General features: G+C 47.2%; 3 protein-coding genes across 6 annotated transcripts; all 3 read right to left on the bottom strand.

Moving 5' to 3' along the window:
• Positions 1-217: 217 nt before the first annotated feature.
• On the bottom strand, positions 218-2,983 carry CUNH17orf49 (chromosome unknown C17orf49 homolog). Of its 4 annotated transcripts, none has more exons than XM_056114973.1 (6): positions 2,841-2,983; positions 2,565-2,659; positions 1,871-1,972; positions 1,031-1,221; positions 714-818; positions 218-472 (listed from the first exon to the last, which is right to left on the bottom strand). In XM_056114973.1, the coding sequence occupies exons 1-6, from the start codon at positions 2,859-2,861 to the stop codon at positions 408-410; spliced, it is 579 nt and encodes a 192-aa protein (XP_055970948.1). In that variant the 5' UTR covers positions 2,862-2,983; the 3' UTR covers positions 218-407. The 4 variants fall into 4 exon arrangements, with proteins under 4 accessions (XP_055970948.1, XP_055970949.1, XP_055970951.1 ...); XM_056114974.1 differs by having other exon boundaries at positions 218-468; XM_056114976.1 differs by lacking the exon at positions 714-818.
• A 224-nt stretch (positions 2,984-3,207) lies between these two features.
• RNASEK (ribonuclease K) lies at positions 3,208-4,716 on the bottom strand. Its single transcript, XM_056115127.1, has 3 exons — positions 4,544-4,716; positions 3,852-3,928; positions 3,208-3,544 (listed from the first exon to the last, which is right to left on the bottom strand). The coding sequence occupies exons 1-3, from the start codon at positions 4,619-4,621 to the stop codon at positions 3,403-3,405; spliced, it is 297 nt and encodes a 98-aa protein (XP_055971102.1). The 5' UTR covers positions 4,622-4,716; the 3' UTR covers positions 3,208-3,402.
• Positions 4,717-8,515: 3,799 nt separating this feature from the next.
• Positions 8,516-18,774, bottom strand: ALOX12 (arachidonate 12-lipoxygenase, 12S type). Its single transcript, XM_056115129.1, has 14 exons — positions 18,637-18,774; positions 17,928-18,129; positions 16,369-16,450; positions 16,156-16,278; positions 15,943-16,046; positions 15,516-15,676; positions 14,655-14,798; positions 13,639-13,848; positions 11,786-11,872; positions 11,409-11,578; positions 10,759-10,880; positions 9,103-9,203; positions 8,814-8,984; positions 8,516-8,695 (listed from the first exon to the last, which is right to left on the bottom strand). Exons 1-14 carry the CDS (start codon positions 18,772-18,774, stop codon positions 8,516-8,518), a joined length of 1,995 nt encoding a protein of 664 aa, XP_055971104.1.
• Positions 18,775-20,407: the final 1,633 nt, after the last annotated feature.

Below are 20,407 nucleotides of genomic sequence, written 5' to 3'. Positions count from 1 at the left end.
GGGGACAAACTCTGCTTACAGAAAGCTAAGTTGACCACAACCACCCTTGGCTCTAGCAGCACAGAAATATTGGCACTGGGAAGAATCTGCCAATATTAGCTGTGCTGCTCCAGGCAGGGTGGTGAGAGCGGCTAAGGTAAGACTGAGCGCCAGAGGCTAAGAAGGAGACAATCTCTCCAGGTCCTTGAATAATGCTAGGTAGGCTGAACGCACCAAGCAGGGAGGGAAATCTTTTATTGTTTTCTTTATAAAAATATCCAACGACGGAGGTCAAAGGGGTCAGCGGGCTGAAAAGCAGGGTAGATAGACCCAGAAGTCTTTTGACTTTCTTTCATGCAGGCCTTGGTCAGAGTCCCAGGCGATCCACAGGTCCGGGTGAACAGTGACAGGGGTCAGAAATGGATGGTTCAGCAAGAAAGTAGAACAGGATCAGTGGAGGTCGTGAGAAGACCAGAACCCAAAGTCAGGCTGTCTGGAACAGGAAGTAAAATGGGTGGAGATGGAAGGTGCTCCAAGCATGCACCCCAAAGTCCTTGGCTCCCTACTGACCTAACCCCTCTCCAGAACATCCCCACCGCAATCACTGTGTACGGGAATCACCTTCGCTTCCAAAACACTGTAGGAGAGAGGAGGTCCCTGCTGAGACCCACCCATCCAAGTGAGTACTTTCTCCCCCACCCTGTCAGTCGGTGTGGGAGGAGGGGGACTCCTACCCTGGTCGAAGTTGAGTTTCTTGGCTGGAGGAGTTTCTCCAAGCCCTTCAATATCCACCAGGTCACTGTTGCCGTCGGAGTCGTTCAGGGCACTCACTGTCACATCTGGGAGGGGGGCATAAGCTAGATTCTAGGTTTCCTGACTGTTCCCGAGACTCCCAAAACTGAGCTCTCCTCTCTCCCACCACAACCCATTCCTGTCTAGGAACCTTCTCTAGGAGAGGAAGAGAGTTGTCCTTCTTGGACCCAAGCCCAGTTGTCTTATTGCACCTCAGATGGTATTTTAACCCTGTAGGCAGTATCTCCACAGCCCTCACCAGCCTTCTGTTTCTTTATGGGAGGACCCCCGGCATCAGGGACACCGGAGCTGCTGGGTGGAGGGGCAGCTGGAGGAGGTGACAAGACACCAGATGCCACCTTCTTGGGCCCTTTCTTGGGTGACTCGGCTGGAAGTGGGATGCCAGAATCTTCATACACCTTTCTCTTCACAGTGGCCTTTATCTGAGCCCTGAGAAGAACAGAGAGTAGTTTAGGAAAGAAGCCACCAAGGAGGCTGAGGGAAGAAGGGAGGAGGGGGCAGGGGAAATGGGTTGCTTTAAAGGAATACTGGGGACTCCTTCCAAAGAATCTAGGGAGGGGTCCGGATCTTTCGATAGGGTTCTCTTTCCCCCCTGAATCTCTTCAACGTCTTAGGATGGAAAGTGAAGAGAGGAGTCCCTGGACTGAATAATGGAAAAGGCCCATGTCTTTAGTCTCTTCTGGGAGGGATGTATGAGTACAGAAGGATACTAGCTAAGTCTTGGTGATCTCCTGGCACACTGAAATTCCATTTTCAGTATTCTGATCAACTCAGAACCATAATAAATATCTCTGGAAACATTGTAGTGGTATCTCAAAGGCCTATATAATTAGAGAAATAACGTCCATCATCAAATACAATGTTTAGATACTTAACATTCTTGAAAGATCCTGATTACAACAGCATTTTATTAACTTCTGATGAATGATGACAATTATATTTTTTTTCCAGCCCTTAAGGGGAGCAAGAAAATAGGAAAGATATTAAGCTGGAAAGCAGTTCTGAAGAAGGTGGAACAACCGGGATGGAGGAAGAAAGCTGCCCACCCCCCTTTCTCTGACAGTCAACCCTCCCTCACACTGTCCGTTCCTTGATGACACAGCTGATGTGATTAAGATCGTCCCCAAATCGCTTCACAGCAGCCCTCAGCATCTCTATCTCCGTTTCCGTCCACTTGGCACTGTCAGAGGGGAAAGGGGAAAAGGAAAGAGGGAGGAAGAGGGGTGTGGAGCCAGCTCCAGGGCTATGCTGTCCACAGCAACCGCCTCCTCCCGCTAGTCTTTGGGAGTCCCTTCCATGGAGGCCCTCTTAAAAGAAAAAAAAATCTCTTAAGTCCCATGGAAACCCCAGGAGCCCTCCACCCCCAGTCCAAAAGCTGCCACCTTAGAACACCTCCCCAGACTACGAGGAGCTGCTGCTGCAAGCAGTTCGCTGAAACCAATGAATAAGAACAGGTCTTACAAATAGAAGCCCTGAACTTAGTCGGCAGCGATCTATGGGGATTCCACATGATTTGGGGTCGTATAGTGGTTTGGTAGTGTTGGTGGTCTCTGGTCTCCCGGTTCGCAGCGGAGCAGAGCTGTGAAATGAGTCCAGGTTGTGAGCCTTAGCATGTGTCTCATGGGTCATTCGATATTTCTTAGCATCTATGGAGCACCGTGCCAAGCACAAGAGGAAACGAACATGTGTCCCTGCTCTACACTGTGTCAGTGTCTGCGGTCGAGGCCAAGTGTCCGCTCCCGGCGCCGACGTGCCAGCCCGGGCTCACATACCCCGCGGGGGAAGAATCTGCCACGGGATGCAGCTGCATGGTCAGCTCCCCGAGCTTCGTGAAGGCGGCGCCCGCCGCAGAGAAGATCTCTCCGACCTGGGGGCGGGGCAGCGTTAGGGGGCAGCGGAGCGCGACGCCGGCGCCGGCCGGCCCGAGCCCCTAGCCCCACCCAGGCTCCCTTCCCGCCCGCCCGAGCCCGGGGCGGGAGAGTCGGCGGCCAAGCTGGGGGAGCCCTCCCGTGGCCGCCAGGGAGCGCTGTCCGCAAGGGATGCCGAACCTTTGTGGACGCTGACGTCATGTCCCCGCGCGCCGCCTCACGGAGAGGCCGCCGCCGCCGCCGCCGCGAGAGCCCGGACCCCGGAGACACCGGCCGCCGGACCGCTCCAGCGCCCGCGCAGGAAGTCCCGCCTTCTCCGCATCCGATTGGCTCAAATGCGGCCGGCCGCGGCGGCCGTTTCGGCCGTCTCCGCGCACCCAGGGAAGCGGGCGGAAGAACCCGCCCCACTTCCGGCCGGCTTCACTTCACTTCCGCCCGGGGTCAAGCCTCCCTCTTCGGAGGCGGGCCCTGGACCTCGGTGCCCCGGCGCCCCGCTCCCGCCGCGCACAGACACGAGGCTTGAGAGCAGTTTCTCTTTATTGTGGTATGGGGCGAGTGAGGGCCTCTGGGCATCGGAGCCGACCAGCGCCAGCTTCCTTTCCCTGGGCGGGCGCTAGAGACGGGAGAACAGGGTTTTTAATCACTCCCAGTCAGGCAGGCGGGGGCGTGGGCTGCGGAGTGAGGAGTCATTAAATACGGCAGGAGGGGGTGGATGCTGGGGAGGGAAACTGCGACGGTCTGTCTAGCGCACCATGTACTCCTTGCGCTTATTGAGTCGGATTTGGCAGAAGGAGAAGCCTCCGAGGAGGAAGTAAAGGCCCGCTGCGATGAAACAGTTGTAGCTCACTTGCTCATAAAGGCTGTATATATTCTGGGGACCATTCCTGGAGATGGAGACCAGGCAGAGAAATGTGAGAAACATAATCACTGTTTACTGAGCACTTACTATGTGCCAAGAACCTCTACAAGCGAGTTTATGTATGGTCAACCTTCATAGTCCCCGTAGGGTGAGAGGTCTTCGCATGGATTTTGCAGAAGGGGGTGAGTGTATGACGGGTACTAGGCTTTAATTCCAAGAACACCCTGTCCAAACTGGGAGATTGGGCACGTACCCACACTCAGCAACTCCCGGTTCCAAATTCACCTGCCCCCTCCCCCGCCCCCAACATTCCCCCCTCACGTAATACGTACTCAAAGTCTTTCTCCGTGGAAGGCACGTCCTCAATGAGTACAGCGGAATGGACGTTGAAAAAGATTCCAAGCATTATCTGGAAAAGGGGAAATGGACCGGTTGAATTCTGCTCGACCCAGTCGGTGTCTAAATTCCTCCCACTTTCAATGTTGCCACAACGTTGGGAATTACAAGAATGAGCTGGTGACATAGAAACGACCTGATCGGGGCATGGGCAGGGCTAAAGAGGAACCGAGGTACTCAGATTTTCTTCCTTGTCCCTTTCCATCGGCGTCACGATCACGGGGCAAGGGGGTGGGGTGGGGGGACCGGCACTTCGTATTTCTTCCTAGAACGGTAGAGGTTAGGGTCCTGGGAAACAAGGGCCCTCCACTACCCACACCGGGGATAAGAGCTTCCTTTCTCCACTGCCCTTCATACAGTTCAAGCATCTCAAGGGCTTGGGTCGTCTTCATTTTACCTCTGGGAGAGGGGTCTCCGTAAGTCCTATTCCCCTCCAGGACTCAATGCGCCTTCCCCCTCCACCGGGTCCCAGTCCCCCAGTTTTCAGTGCCTGGTCTGTTTCCTCCGGCGGCTAACCGACCCCGCGCCAAGCTGCCTGCTTCTACGGCTTGGAGCCTCCCAGCTCTGCAGCCCCACCACCCCAGAATCCCTGACCCCTTTTGGGGTTCTCGTCGGGCAGCCCCCTCACCAACATGATCACTCCCCAGGCGCTGAGCACGATGCCGCAGGCGGCCAGTTTAGGCCCACAGCATAGAAGCGATGCCATGACGATGTCGGGGGTCGCCCAGGTGCCGGTGAAATGAACAAACGGTGAGTGGACCGACCGAGGCTGCACTAGCAGGCAGGAGGGCGAGTGGGTTCGCGCGGCGGAAGACGGAGCGCGGAGGGGTCGGGGGGCGTGGCCGTGGGGCCGAACCGTGGGGCGGGGTACGCCGCGAGGAGAACGCTGTGCGCCTCCGGCTCCTCTCAGGACTTGGGTGGGAAGAGGCGTGGTCCGAGACACAAAAAGTGACTAGAATACACTGTCGATATATGTATCTGGGTAACAGGGGCAAGGGCCTGCAGCTGCTTGTCCCGTGTCCCCCTCCACCCCCCCAGCTGGAAGTGGAAGAAGTCCGGCGGCCACGTGACCGACTTGATCAGTCACGTGATCAGGACCGGCCGTAACGAGCCAGGAAAAGTACCTCTGGCGGAGTTGCTGGTAACCTTGGCGCTGGGGCTTGGGAGCACAGAATGAAAACCTGATTTTTCTCTTTCGATACCTTATTTTCAGGCGGTATCATGTGGTGAGGGAACCGTGAGTGAGGGACATTAAGAGAATATCTTAATCTCCTCAGCTGCCCACCCCCCTTTTTTTTTTTGGTTGTTGTTGCATGGATTGAACCCATCCCCTTTACATACAGTTTGTATTTTAAAAACGTAATAAAAATTATGTATTTATTTGGTATTGCGGTGGATTGGGCTTAGAGCTGCACAGATGCAAGGCAAGTGCTACTGCTGAGCTTTATCTCTGATCCTTCACCCTACTCTTTTTGGGCCACACGATGGAATCACTCCTGGCGGTGCTCGTGGGACCAAATGGGTGCTGGTGATCGAACCCGGGTTGACTGTGTGCAAGGCACCTAATCGGTACTTTTAAAGTTTGGTAATCTCATACCGTGAAGGGATATTGGAGGCCCATACCAAGGATAGTCGTTCTGTTGTGACTAGAACGCTTAAAAATTACCGTAAGATGTGGATGTTGGAATTTTTTTTTTCTTTTTGGGTCACACCTGGCGATGCTCAGGGGTTAATCCTGGCTCATACACTCAGGAATTATTCCTGGCGGTGCTCTGGGGACTCTATGGGATGCTGAGAATTGACCCGGTCAACTGCGTGCAAGGCAAATGCCCTACCCACTGTGCTGTTGCTCCAGCCCCCAAGAAATTCTTGAGTAACATTTTGTAGTAATAGTTTTGGACGTGAAATCCTGGAAAAATATGAGGAGTTAAAAAATATATAGTGAGGCTGGAGAGATAGTAAAGTGGATAAGGTTCTTGCCTAGCACCTAGCACCAGGTTCTCCCCAACCTGGGTTTGATCATCAGTGTTCTTTTTTTTTTTTTTTTTGCTTTTTGGGTCACACCTGGCAGTGCTCAGGGGTTATTCCTGGCTTTGCACTCAGGAACCACTCCTGGCGGTGCCCCGGGGGCCATATGGGATGCTGGAAATTGAACCCGGGTCAGCCGCATGCAAAGCAAACACCCTACCCATTGTGCTATTGCTCCAACCCAATCGCCAGTGTTTTTCCGTCGGTGGTTCCCTGAGCACCGTCAGGAGTGACTTGTGAATGCAGAGCCAGGAGTAAGCCTCTGCACAACTAGTTGTGATCCAAACACCACCCCCCACCAAAAAAACCAAACCAAACCAGGGAGTGCCAAGAGATAGTACATAGACACTTGTAATCATCAGTGGCAGTGGCCTTACTTAAAATTTTACCACACCACATGTGGTCATCTGAGCACCCTCAGTGTGGCCCAAAAACAAAAAAGAAAAATTCAGGGATGTCATACTCCTTGTGCAAAGATCTAAAGGTTAATGGCCCTCCTAAATGTACCAGAGAAAGGAGTGATCACACAAATACCTACAGGAAGATGCCTCCCTTACCATATATAAAGAAACTGATTATAGTTTTCTTTAGAGTAGTGTTACAACAAAAAGAATTTTGTTTTTTGGGTTACACCCTGCAGTGCTCAGGGTTTACTCCAGATTCTGTGCTCAGGAGTCACACCTGATAGTGTGCATGGGACTATATGAGCCCTGTGAGATTTGAGCACAGGAGTGCTGCTGCTAAACGTGACTTCATGCAAGACCTTAACCCTCTTCTACCTCTGACTCTAATATAGGACTTGAAAACATGAGTAGATTATCTTCTATAAAAAACTTTGCATTCTTCACTGATTAGGGATAGATTTATAATAATTATTTGGTGAAGCGGGTATTTGAGGAACACAGTTTTGCTCTGCGACAACTTATATTCATTTTAGTGAGGACATTGATCATAATTGAGGGGGCTCAGTTGTAGAATAAAATATCCCATTTATTTTGTAGATACTGTTCTTAAGAATTGTGCAAGAGAACTAGGAAACTGGAACACAGACCCCAAGATATTTATAGAACTGAGGAAAGTAGCCTTGAATTGTAAAATTTTTTTTTATTGAGACTCCATGGTGGTGGAAGCCATTTTTGAGTGACCTTCATTCTTACTGCAGGACTCTGGGAACATATCTATGAATAAGAGAAATAGGGGAGGAGGGAAGTTGCCAGAGGGGGAAATTTTTTAAGGTAGCTGGAACAGAAACCATGGCTTTAGGCATGTGCTTTGCTACCAAGCTACATCCCTACTCTTGAGAAAGGAAAAAAATTTTTTTTTCTTTGTGGGTCACACTCGGCAATGCACAGGATTTACTCCTGGCTCTGCACTCAGTAATTACTCCTGGCGGTGCTCAGAGGACCATATGGGATGCTGGGAATCGAACTCGGGTTGGCCTCATGCAAGGCAAACACCCTACCCGCTGTGCTATTGCTCCAGCCTAAGAAAGGAAAGTTTTTGTTTTTGTTTTTGGGCCACACACAGTGATGCGCAGGGCTTACTCCTGGCTCTGCATTCAGGAATCACTCTTGACCTTACATGAGATGACAAGGATTGAACCTAAATTAGCCATGTGCAAGGCCATCAAGGAAAGCTATAGGAAAGCTATCTCTCTGGTGCCGAGTCAGGAAGTTTTAAGTGAACCTTCATGAGGTCTAACTTATGGGCAAAGGGAATGAAATTGAAGCCATTGATATCTGTAAGAAAGTTTTCCCAACCCTCTCAGATTTTTCTTTGGATATTTTGGAGGTAGTGTCAGGTCCTCATGCTAGTGTCTGTGTGCAGGAATGGCACCTAGGGCAAAATCCAGCTGGTATATCCCTCAAAGAAAGTAAGGGCTTAGTTTTTGTATTATCATTTTTAAATGATTGGCTAAATCAAGGTTTCGTCACACGTGAAATTTATAGTTCAGAATATAATTTTATTAGAATTTAATGATATTCATTTACATATTGTTGAAACAGCTTTTTTGCTACAATGAGTGAGCTAATCAGTAGTGACAGACTGTATGATCTACAGAACCTAAAATTTCTGTGTAGTACCTTAATAGCAAAGATTTGCTGCTTCCTCTCAAAGCAGGCTACTGGGAAAAAAGTTCAATGGGAAAGAAGTCCTGTTCTGTCCTCCCGTTGTTCATCGATTTGCTCGAGCGGGCCCAGTAACGTCTCCATTGTGAGACTTCTTGTTACTGTGTTTGGCATATTGAATACTCTCGGTAGTTTGCCAGGCTCTCCAAGAGGGGCGGAGGAATCGAACCTGGCTCAACCAGGCTGGCTGTGCGCAAGGCAAATGGGAAAGAAAATAGAACATTTTTGGGAATACTTTATTTTGTTATTTTTCCCCTTTTTGGGGAAAATACTGTGAATGGTAGTTTCATACCCATTGTTCAGATTTTTTTTAAAAGAAAGAATGTCTTTTTTTTCTGATAAAAATAGTCTTAGCAGCAGAGACTTAGGAAATCATGTAATTCAAGTTGGAAATGTTAATTCTAGAGCTGATTTGAAACCTTTAGATTGGAGCACCTTAGAACTCAGATGGTGACACTATTTTCTATGTTGCTGGGCTTCAGGTAGTAGTAAGGAAGGTCAAGTTGCTCATTTCTGGCTACAATCTCCCTCTCCAGGTTTTCCAGATCTTTTTGAAATTGGGATAGTATAGCCTTGGACTTGGGGTTGGAGAAATACTTTTCTTTGTGATGCCCTAGAGGCACCTAAAAAGAGAAAAATAGGGATCATTCAGTTTCTGGACTGAAGGCAAAAGCATGTTGGGCCAGTCCCTCACTCCCATCATCCCCTCCCAATTGTCATTCCTTCAGAGTCCTCTCTTACCATATCTGGCTGACGGCGACCCAAATGCCATGTGATGGTCATTTGAAGACAGGCCTGTTGGACATCGGGTAGCGAGCCCATCACAGTGGCCATTGTTACGTCTTCCTTGGTGGTGGGTGGGGGCATTCGCATTGTGCATGGGGCATTAGGGACCCAGGAATACCAGTCCAGCTGGGGGAAGAGATTGTAATTCTAGGATTCTGATATTTAAAGTTTGAACCCCCAGCTCCCTTGAGCATCCTAAGGTCTAGACACTTGTTATTGGCAACTGGGTATTGGCTGTTCATACCTGTCCCTGGTTGATGGCCCCATGCTGGGCAGTACATGTGAAGACACACATAGTAAGGAAATGACAGAGTTGGTTCCGGGACTGGAAGGAGACAGGGAAACCTGGGCGAAAACAAAATTAGATTTAGAGGCTGCAGAATAAATTGACAGGTTTCTTTGTTCAGATATCTTTGTATGGGTTTCAATGCAGGCTCAAGCAGTACAGTTTGGTTACATTAGGTTCTTATTTAGTTCGTTGACCTTAGTTTCTACATCTGCTAAACATGGATGATACCTTCCTTACGAGAAACTATGTAGAAATTACCTGGGTATGTAACATCTAGTAACAAATATTAATTATTGTTAAAGAGGGAATCAGACTGAAAAGATTTGAGTGATCAAACAGACTCTATATCAAAAAGCGATGAAAAATTTAGAGTTGCTGCCTCCTTTTCCAAAAAAGGAAATTGTGTCAAAGCTATAAGAGAAGTCATGTATATCTAATGTCATGGTCAAGAGAAGCTTCCCATAAGGGTTATCTTAGACCACTCATTTATAGTGGAGGTTAGAGCTCAGAGGCCCAGTAATTGGGTCAGGTAAGAGGAGCAAATATAATTGCTCTCATTTTACAGATAAATACATCCAAAGCTTAGAAAGATTAAACTGTTTGTCAGGATTGCAGAATTAGAAAAATGCAGAGGCTGACCCTGAACATTGATTTCTGACTACTAATCCCATGCTGATTTTATATTATTATTATTATTATTATTGTGTGACTGTCACTGTCACTGTCCTCCCATTGTTCATCGATTTGCTCGAGTGGTCCCAGTAACGTCTTCATTGTGATAATTGTTACTGTGTTTGGCATATTGAATACCTCACAGGTAGCCTACCAGGCTTTGCCCTGTGGGCGAGATACTCTCAGTAGCTTCCTCAAGAGAGGAAGATGAGCTCAAGAGAGGAAGATGAGCTCAAGAGAGACCTTCCACAGAGATTAATTTTCAGTGGGGGACAGCAGGACTAAAAGTAGTGACTAGATCCTGAAAGGAATGGGGGACACTGGATATACCAAGGAAATGTGAGTCCTGTGGGCAGCACACTGAATTCAGATTTGAGCAAAAGCCAAATACAGTTTTGAGTTTATTATCTAGATATAATTTGAAATATGGTGAATGTTCAGTATATAGACTTTTCTGTGTGTATTGGTTTGTAGCAGTCAGGAGAAGAGAGGGAAAGGAGAGTCAGTCATTATGTGTCTAGGTGGAAAAATATTCCCATATATATCCTTACTTAGAAAATTAGGCAGCCATGAATAATGAGTATAGATCTGAGCTAGGACTGGGCAAAGTCCTCATAAGCTATAGTTCTGAGGTTATTGAGCCCCATATTTTGGTTGGTTATGGGTATCCATGACTTGGGATTGCCACTGGAGTGAAAGGGTGATGTCCAGGATCCTTGAAAAGGAAGATCCCTGGGTATCTGGAAATTGTCTTATTTGGAGATAGTGGGACTCAGCTCCAAATAAGACAATTTCTAGATACCCAGGGATCTTCCTGGGTAGAGAGGTGAGAGGAATATGTGATGAAAGGTTGGGGTTGTGTTCTGAGAAGTCCAGTGCTGAGAAGTTTCTCTAGGAAGATATATGAGAAGTTCCTCTCTCTCTGAGGATAGGGCTTACCTCGGTCCTGGGCCTGGCACAGTCCCACCTCAGTGATCTCCCGACACCAGGCCTGCAGCTCAGAGTCCCCTCTCACAGTATCGTCCCCATGGTAGAATAGACGAACGATCCCCTCCACATACCTGCCCAGAAAAGAGTTGAACTCTTTGCAGGAAATAGAAGGCTCCAATCTCGCCCTCTTTTTCTGTAGCCTTGCCCCAACTAACTCTTTGTTTGAATACTGATTCTTTAAGACTCCTCTTGCAACATTCCCTAGATCTCTCTAAAAATGAGTATAGAAAGGAATGAAGAGATTATATTTCCTTGCACGAAATAGACCCAGATTTGATCCCTGGCACCTAAAGATCCCCCGAGCTAGTTAGGAGCGATCCCTGGGCACAGAACCTCAGCACTGCCGGTGCTGCCCAAAATAAAAGTGAACAAACAAAAAGGAAAGAAATGTAAGTCATCGATTCTAGGAATTCCCTATACAGGGTTGGTATTTGCGCTTTCTTACAAAATCTGATTTTCAAGATTTCTCCGATTGCTATCCATAGCTTTCTTCCTAGACTTCCCAGTGTTTTCCTTTTCAGACCCTGCCCACTGACAATCTCAGGGTAGAGCCCTCTTTGCCCTCTCCCCATGCCTTCTTAGCTTCCACTCTTACTCACCGGGCAATGGTCTCCCAGAGCCGCAAAGCATCTTGGGCATAGAGAGCACTCGGGATTCCCAGCAGGCCCCTATCAGCCAGATCCTCAGGAGGACAAAGGGAACGGTAGGTCAGCTGAGCCATAGCCCGGCGGATCAACTGCACATGGCCCCCTCCACCTGTGCTTATTGCCTGGTCAAAAGAGAAGAGAGATCTTGAGGAAGAGCTTTAGACAGTATAGAAGAGGTTCAGAGGTGGGGATTTTGCATTTGAATATATGACTATAAAGCGAGGGGCTCATGTTAAGGGCCAGGACAAGTTGACCTGAGATACTGAAGGTGGCTGGAGGTCAGAGATAGCTGGATAAGTAGGCAGACCTGTGTCCCATTCTCTCCTTACCTTATCAAATATACCTCCATCTGAGATGAGTTGTGTACGTGCCCGGGTGTTGATTTCCATGGTGTATCGGATATGTGGGATCAGGAGCTAGGATGGAGGAGATTAGAGTGGGATGATTATAATGGAGAACATGTGTGGGTCCTTCCTTATAGGGTGTGGCACCTAGAAGAGTGGTTTTCACTTCTCTCGATGCTTCCTTTTTTTCCTCTTGCCTAACATGCAGGTTTCTTTAATTTTCTGATCAGTCAATTTTATGCTCTTCATGACTCAAAGTAAGATTTCAACCTCACTTTGAAATGAGGATTTCATTTCACACCTCACTATCATGAGACTTTTTAAAACAGTAAACCTCATTGTTAATCTCATATATGTCAACAATGGTGATTGATAATAGGGGCTCATCTCAGAGGACTGATAACTTATATGAGTGATCATGTTTGGTACACAACGGTTCTTGACTAGTAGCTATCAGTTACTTTTATTGGCTTTAGGTATCCTTTAGGATAAGCACTCTTTGATTTCCTTTTATATGTATATTATTTATACCTTCAAAACTTAATTTAGATTCTCATTATAAAAGCCATCCCTCTATCCTCTGATCATTTCAATATTGGTTGGTGGTGGGAACATTTAGTGAGAATCAGAGGTATCTTATGGGGCTATCTACCTAAACAGAAAGGGATAGGTTAGGCTTCTATTCACATTTAATATCCCTCTTACCTGCTCTCCCCACCCATCTTCAGTCTCCAAAATAACTTCATCCCATGACAAACATCTGAGTAGTTGTCAGACACAGAGGAGGATGAAGTCTACAATGGAGCTTATACCTGTGCTCAGGGATCACCCCTAACAATACTTGGGGGGCCATATGCAGTATTGGGGATTAAACCAGAGATGGGTACATACAAGGCAATTATCTAACCCCCTGTACAATGTGACCCCATAGAGATTTTTGGGGAGCCACACCCAGTGGTGCTTAGGGCTTACTCCTGGTTCTGTGTTCAAGAATAATTTCTGGCATGCTTGTGGGACCATATAGAGTGTTGGGAATCAAATCTGGGTCGACTGCATGCATTGCAAATGTCCTACCCACCCTATACTATTGATTTGTCTCCCCTCCCCGATTATTTATTTACTTTGGGGTTTTGGATCACACGTAATGATACTCGGGCTACTCCTGGCTTGTTTTACATTCAGGAATTACTCATGGCGGTGCTCAGGTCTTTAATGTTTTTCTTTCTCATTCCCATCAGCACCTTGCTAATTTATGTCTTCATCTCTCTCCTAGGCAGGTTAAAGTATCCTTGAAGACTGTTTCTTTGCCTTTTGATTTGTTACTTTGCAGACTTCTCAGGTGGGATAAAACATTCTTACTCATTGTAAAAGCCATGCCTCTATACTCTGATCATTTCAATATTGATTTGTTTTTGGGTGGTGGTGGTGGTGGTGGGAACCTTCTCACTGTGATTTCAGATTCTTGTTTCAGATGTTCTCTGATTGGTTCTAGGGGCACCACTTGTCTTCTTGGCTAAATAACAAAGATGGGTTCAATTTTATTTCAAGGCTAATTAAATTTTATTAGACAAGAATAAAATTTTTGTTTTACTAACAGTATTTCAGCTATGTGCTCCCATTACTACACTTAGATCTCTGAGAATTTCAGAGTGCTCCCTTATAAGATGTCCTGAAGAAAATTGACTTGGCTTAATTCAAATACAAGTTTCAAGATATTGAAACAGTTTTCCTTTTACACATTACTATTTAGATCTTTGGCTTTGCCACATTATTTAACGAGCTGTTTCTTGTCTCTGACAGATACAGAATGTGGAAAGAATGGAAAGTAGCGTGTGTACCTTGAAGATAGGGTGCAGCCCTGGGAGGCACCTCATGGTGGCGACAGCGATGACCTCAGCTATCAGATGAGTGTTCAGCAAATGATATTGGAGCTCGTGGAGTTGAAAATCTGAATTTCGGACCCAGGATTTTGCCAGGAGCCAGGCAAGTGGAGGATCTGAGGGCAGGAACAATGGTGGGGTGGGGAGGCTGGGACTAGGAGTCTGGATCTAGGAAAAAGATGTCAAATGTTTATTGAATATTTAATATTATGTATGACTTTATTCAGCATTAGTAAGTTCAGTATTAATGGAAAAGCATGAGTAAGGTAAGACTACTGTTTTCCAGAAGGTTATAATCTTTTAGGAGGATTGGGATCCCTTCTCCCCTGTCTCTTTTTAGCTATGGCCTGTATAGTCAAGAGACAAGGTGGGAGAGCTAGGCTCTCATTACTGGACTCCAACAAAGGTTTGGAAGAAATGTGATGGAATTTGAGTAAGAGTGGGGAATGGAAATAGGGATGAATTTGTGGTATAATTGCTAAATCTCATTAACTCTTGAGAACTTTGGGAGAAAATCTATTCAGGAGAGGATAGGAAGAGTCAAAGGTGGTTGAGCAATTCAGTGATTCTCAAGGTGTGTTCTCAAACAGGTAACATCAGAATCACTTTGGGAATCAATTTGAGAAATGCAAATTCTCTGTTTCCACCCTAGGCCTACTGATTCAGAAATTCTGGTAGTAGAATCAAGCAATCTATGTTTTAACAAGCCCTATAGATGATTCTGCTGCTCTCTAAAATTTGAGAACCACTGAATATAGTATGATACTCCAAAAGGCCCCTATGACTTCTGAACAAGTACTTCCAGTTAGATGAGTCAGAAGAAATCAGGCTATAAGCAGAGAGTGACATGAGGACAGGTCTCAGTCTATGAGAATAGATTTTGGGAGACAAGAGTTGGGGGCTTGTTTCAGTGGGAACTGAGGTTGGGGTAAACAGAGAACAGTGCTGGGAAAGGGATACCCAGAATCCCTCACCTGGATGACCAACGGTAGTAGCTTCCCATTAGGATCCATCTTCAGCATGACGAGGGGGGCAGCCAAGTATTGCTTCTCTCCTCGTATCACATTGGCTGGAATTCCATCCAGCAGGATGAAATCAGCTTCAAACAGGGAACCGTTCTAGGGAAAAATGAATGTGCCTACAGTTAGATTTCAGAGTCTACCTACATAGAACAAAAGGGAAGGGGAAAAATGTTAAGACACTAAGTCTAGTTTAACTATTTTACCCCCATGTTTCCAGAGTCCAAGTGAAGGAAACATCCCCAAACATACTCATTTTACCGAAAGGAGAGTCCTGTCCTCTCATTTTATGCGAGGAGAAAAATGAGTGGAATCCAGGGACATTTCATTCACTGTGGCAGTGGTGGATTTTTTTTTTTTTTTACCACATCTGATAGGGCTTACTTTTGTCTCTACAGGATCACTCCTGGTAGGGCTTGGGAGGGGGGCATCTGGGGTACAGCGGATAGAACTAGGGTAAGCTCAGTGTAAGGGAAGCTCCCTACACACTGTACTGTTGCTCTTGCCCTATAGCCAGATTTTTAGGACAATACTCTCCCAGCCCTCTCTGCATCATAGGCAACCTAAAATCTCCCTCCCCTTGTGAAGAGGTTCAGGCCCCTTTCTCCCTTATATCCTGATTTTTTGCTATCTCCTTTTGCAGCCATCAGTATAATACTTTGATCTTATCTCTAGGTTTTTCCAGCACAGGACTCTATCCAGGACATTAGATTACCACATTCTCCTTTTCCTGGCTTTGTTTTTGGTCCCTTCCCTTCTCTGCCCCTCTGCCTCACATTCAAGGATAATAGAATAAAGCAGAGTGAAAGGGGGTACCTGGAGTTCTTTCTCCAGCTGGGTCTGAAGCTCCTCCATTCCTGTGGGCAGTATCAGGCGAGAGGGCAGAGACGTAGAGCGTCTTAACAGCATGGGGTTAGCTCCATTGAGGAACTGATAGCCAAAAAATTCATCTTCCTGCCAGCACTGGCGAACCTTCTCTGAGAGTAGAGGGCAAGAAGAAAACAGTAATCTTAGTCTTCTCTTCTAGCCCCGGCTTCAAGAATTCTGGCATGTCTATCTCACATACAATCCCTGTGTTTTCATCTTTAGGCCTATGTGAGATGACCAGATGTAGTAAGGTCAACTGGCAAGGACTTATGAGGGACTATGGAGTATGAAATTTGTCTAATTACTGGCTAGAGTTTGAAGTTTGATCATCAGAAAGTCCATCAAGGGGTTGTGGATAACTGGGGGAACTACTGACCAGCCAGAGCACTCTTTTGGCCCCAGAAGATCTGATCAAAATCCTCCAAGTGGTCCCAGGAGCTCAGGAAGGTGTAAACACGCTTGAGGATAGTCTCCAGTGCCCTAAGACAGGTGATAGATGTAACCAATGACTGATTTCTCAGCCCCTGACCATTTATCATTATTCTTAAATTCTCAGCCCTATTCCATTCAGCTTCAGAATTTTTCTCACCCTGCTTTCTGTGTCCATTCAAAGTCTAGCCTCTTGTCCTCATGGAATCTCATGTTTGGAGGTAGATCATCCGTAGAGGTTGCAGCTATTGTCAGGGGTAACCCCTCCTTCCAGTTGGCCCAGCTAGGAGATGAGGAAAAGGTTTTTGGGATTGTCTAGGTCAATGATGGGGCAGGATCAGGGAAGGGGAAACAGTGGGAAGGGGGTGGTCACCAGTATGTCTGTTGTCTTTCCTTCAGTTCCTTCTCTCGATGCTCCTGAAACATGTCCAATGCATTGTTTTCTGCTAGGCGGGCTGAGAAGATATTAAAAAGATTTGCCACACAGTTCTGTGTAGCCTGCTTATCCTCGTCTTCCTTTCATAGTGATATGAAAGGAAGTCATGCTCGTATTTTACCACTGACTTTGCCTCCAGTGATTGATTCCCCATTACTCTTATTACCCCATTTTTACTAACTTTATGCTCCTGGTTTTACTTATCTCAGCTTTCACTTCTTGCTTTGAAACAAAAATCTAAATGTTTGCCACGCTTTCTTATCCTTTAACTCATCTTCTCCTACCTAATCCAATTTTATCAGTATCTCTAGTTGCACAGATCAGTTTGATAGTATGTAAAATCTTTTCTAAAATTTATTTACCATTGATTACAATATTACGTAAATTCCAGGAATATATCTTCACACCACAATATGTGTAGATATACCCCTGCTTACCCAACAGATGATAAAATTTTAATCACAGTATGTCTACATATATTTTTGACTATATATTGCTATATAGTCAAACTATATATATATATATTCACATGTCTTGCACCTCACTGGCCACCTGTTCTGAAGTCATTGAGAAATATCTGTATTTGCTTTCTTTACCTGGCTTCATTTTTCTTATGATCTACCATCATAGTATTTATTGGCTTGGACCTGTGCATATCTATACTTAGAATCATGTGTCTCAAACTCTGTATTTTGTGTTTCCATCCTCCTGGGGGATGGTTTGGGCCACACTTTGCAGTGCTCAGGACTTACTCCTGGCTCTGTGTTCTGGGATCACTCCTGGAAGTGCTCAGGGGACCATATGCTGCATCAGGAATGAAACCTGGATTGTCCATGTGAAGCCACTCACCTTAACCCCATATCATCTCTAAGGCCCTAACGTTTCCATCCTTAACTGCTCTTACTCCTAGTTGTTTTTATTTTCCTGTTATTTATTTCCCAGGAGAACACATTCTCAATTTCCTGTCCTTATTCCCATCTCCTTAAATGTGCTCCTTTGTCCTTCTAGTTGTCTTCCGAGTTTTTCCAAGCAAACCAGTTTGCCTTTGTCCTATCTTTATTACTTTTCTTAGCTGTTTACTTTGTGGGGCTCCAAACTAGTTTGCCCATGTAGCATCTTTATTGGTTTTCCGAGTTTTCTCCTCTCAAGGGCTCCATCCTCTCCCATTTCATGTTACCCTCACTTGCTGCTTCCCCAGCTTGCCACTTTGCTTGTCCTTTTCTACTTCACTCTGTTTTCCCCCAATCCTATGACTCCTACTTCCTGCCCTCTTCTTGGTGGAAGACTCCACTATGATCACTTAACTTCCCTGTCTAGTCCCATTTTGCAGCCATTCACTGTATACACTATTTTGGCATTGGATCATTTTCTCACATTTGCGTACTTAACCTGCCTTTTTCTAATAAAAAAAAGAGAGAGCGATTCTTCAATCCTATCTCACCGGGCCTGGGTGCACTTCTCTAGTCTCTGCACTCTGTTTCCCCACCATCCCTCACCAGTGCCCTCTGGCAGGCTCAGCAAGCCCTGGCCCTGCACCCAGCGGTAGCACGGGAAGGTAGTCTCTGCGCTGGCTCCAGGACCCCGAACTGTGATGTTGTCACAGAACCAAGCATCGTCCACCAGGGAGTGGTGTTTGCTCAGCTTCACGAACTGCAGTGGTCCCAGGTCCTCAGGCACTTCGTGTTCAAACTCCTCCTCCTATGGGAGCCAGAACCCAGCAGAGAGTTAGTCATTAGGTCCTAGGATAGGGCAGTTTTGGGGAACAGGGGATCAACGGTGGGGTGGGAGCTTTGTGAGTCTCCTTTGACCAGGGAGACAGTCTTTCCACGTGACAGTGCACCGTGGGTCCCTGGCTCCCTGTTGCACATGGAGGAAGAGGGGTTGTGTTGTGGCCCATGGTGTAATTGACCCCATTAAGTGAGCTGTCACAGTTCCTGCTGCTAACGGTAGGAGCCTCAGGGTAGACCCTGCGTCCTGGCCCTTTGGGGGAAGGAGCTGGAAATTGGAAGGATGGCGCAGGGAGAGGAGATGGAAATTAGCACCGCCCTCATCCTGACTGGCGACCCTCACGCCTCCCCGCATAGGCATCCCAAGCACTTGAAAGTGCTAGCCAGCGCCCCTTCACCCGACCTCCCAGGTCCGAGCCGCCCGCCCACCGCGAGCCCAGCTGGACCTGGATCCGAGTCCCTGCCCTTGCCGGCTGACCTGGCCCCGCGCTGGCCGTAGCTGCAGCTCCAGCTTCGCCTCCCCGCGCGCCCCGACCAGCCACAGCTGCACGCGGTTGTGCGACCCGGAGAAGAGCCAGGCCCCGGTGGCCACGCGAATGCGGTAGCGTCGTCCCATGGCGGCCCCGGGCCGGTCGGACGGGGGCTCGGTCCTGGGAAGTTCCTCCGACCTCGCGCCGCCGGGCGGGAGTCGAAGCGCCTCGGGGCGAGTTCCGGGCCTTTAAAGATGTGTCTGCGTCCCCGCCCTCCTGGACATTCAGGCCTCCCCAGTCCCCGCCCCAGACGAGCCCGAACCTGCCGGCTGTCGAGCAGGCTGCGCGGAAGGGCCGCGTTCGGGTCGGATTGTAGCTGCGGAAGATAAAGGGGCCTGTCCGGTGAGATTAGGAGGATGGAATTTAGCGGGAGGACAGAGACCGGGCTCTTAAGAGGGCTGGAGGGAGTAGGGAAATACTTGCCGGGGTCTTAGACTTTAGAGAATGAGGAGGTAATAGGTGGCGACTTGGTCTTCCAGGCAGAGAAAGTCTTTGCGTTTCTGAGCTGGGACCTGGGAGATTCTGGAGTGTCCAGAGGATTTTGTTGCTCTGGGCCAGGCACGGGTACAGTAAACCCTTCAGTTTCTGCTATATCGTGCGTGTGAACCCAGTCCTTCAATAAATAACCAAGGGTTCCTCGCTGCCTAGAACCTGAAAAAAAAATTGCTCATGAAGACTTGTTCCAGCATTCCCCCTCAGCCTGATAGGTAGCAAACATCCCACCATTCGGACCCTAGTTGACCAAATACTGAGAAGGCCTATTGCAGTGTTGGTTTTTTTTCCCCCTCTAATCTTCATAATGGATTCATAAAACATTAGGGACCTTGGTATTAGGATACAGGATGGTGCTAGTTAGTACCTCTGAGTGCTAGTCGGGGTGAGTTCTGGGCCTTTAGAGATGTATTTGCATATAGAAAATCCCATGAACCACGTACATGTGTGTCCTTGGCCGGTGACTGCAGCCTCTTCCCCTTCGGTATGTTCCAGGTTATTTTTCATTTGATCTCATTTGTACTCGCTGTGGTGTCTGCTTCCACTACCAGAATTCAAGTTTATCTTGTATTATCAAGTACTTGGAAATAGTTATTATTAGCTATGTCCTGAATCACATATTTCCTTCATCCCTATTTCCGCTGGTCATCATAATTCTCAGGATAGGAAACTCAGGAACAGCTGGTTAGGGACTTTGTAAACATGAAAAGGATGATTCAGGGGTCAGACACTGTCATTCACCCAGGAATCAGATGAAGTTTTTTGCTGGTTTCTAGTTAGATCTTCTTGGTTAAGGTCATTGTAAACACTGCTCCAAATGGTTGTGTGAGCTTGGCCAGGACAAGATAAATTTGTATTCTTGGGGCAAGAGCCAGAGTAGAGTGGGTAGAGTGCTTGACTTACAGGGGACTGGTCCAGGTTCAATCCCTGGCAGCACATATGGCCCCCTAAACACTGTCAAGAGTGATCTCTGAAATCAGAGTTAGGATTGAGCCCAGAGCACCACCTGGTATGATCAATAAACCAAAACTAGTAACAATAACAAAACCTCCGAAACAAACACATGCCCTGAACATCTGTGTTCTTGAGCCAGATACCAAAAATGACTTTTAAAATGTGGTTTATTCATGGTGATATTGGTGAAACTTAGAAGGAGGTTGCTTTCTAATCTCCAAATCCCTTGGAAATATCTGATCCTTGTCATCCCCTTCCTGTTGTGTAGGTGTA

This window comes from Sorex fumeus, unplaced genomic scaffold (genome assembly GCF_029834395.1).
Source record: "Sorex fumeus unplaced genomic scaffold, SorFum_2.1 ptg000028l, whole genome shotgun sequence".
Classification (NCBI taxonomy): Eukaryota; Metazoa; Chordata; class Mammalia; order Eulipotyphla; family Soricidae; genus Sorex; species Sorex fumeus.
Note: the sequence above shows the minus strand (reverse complement) of the source record. Positions and strands in the feature narration are given on the sequence as shown.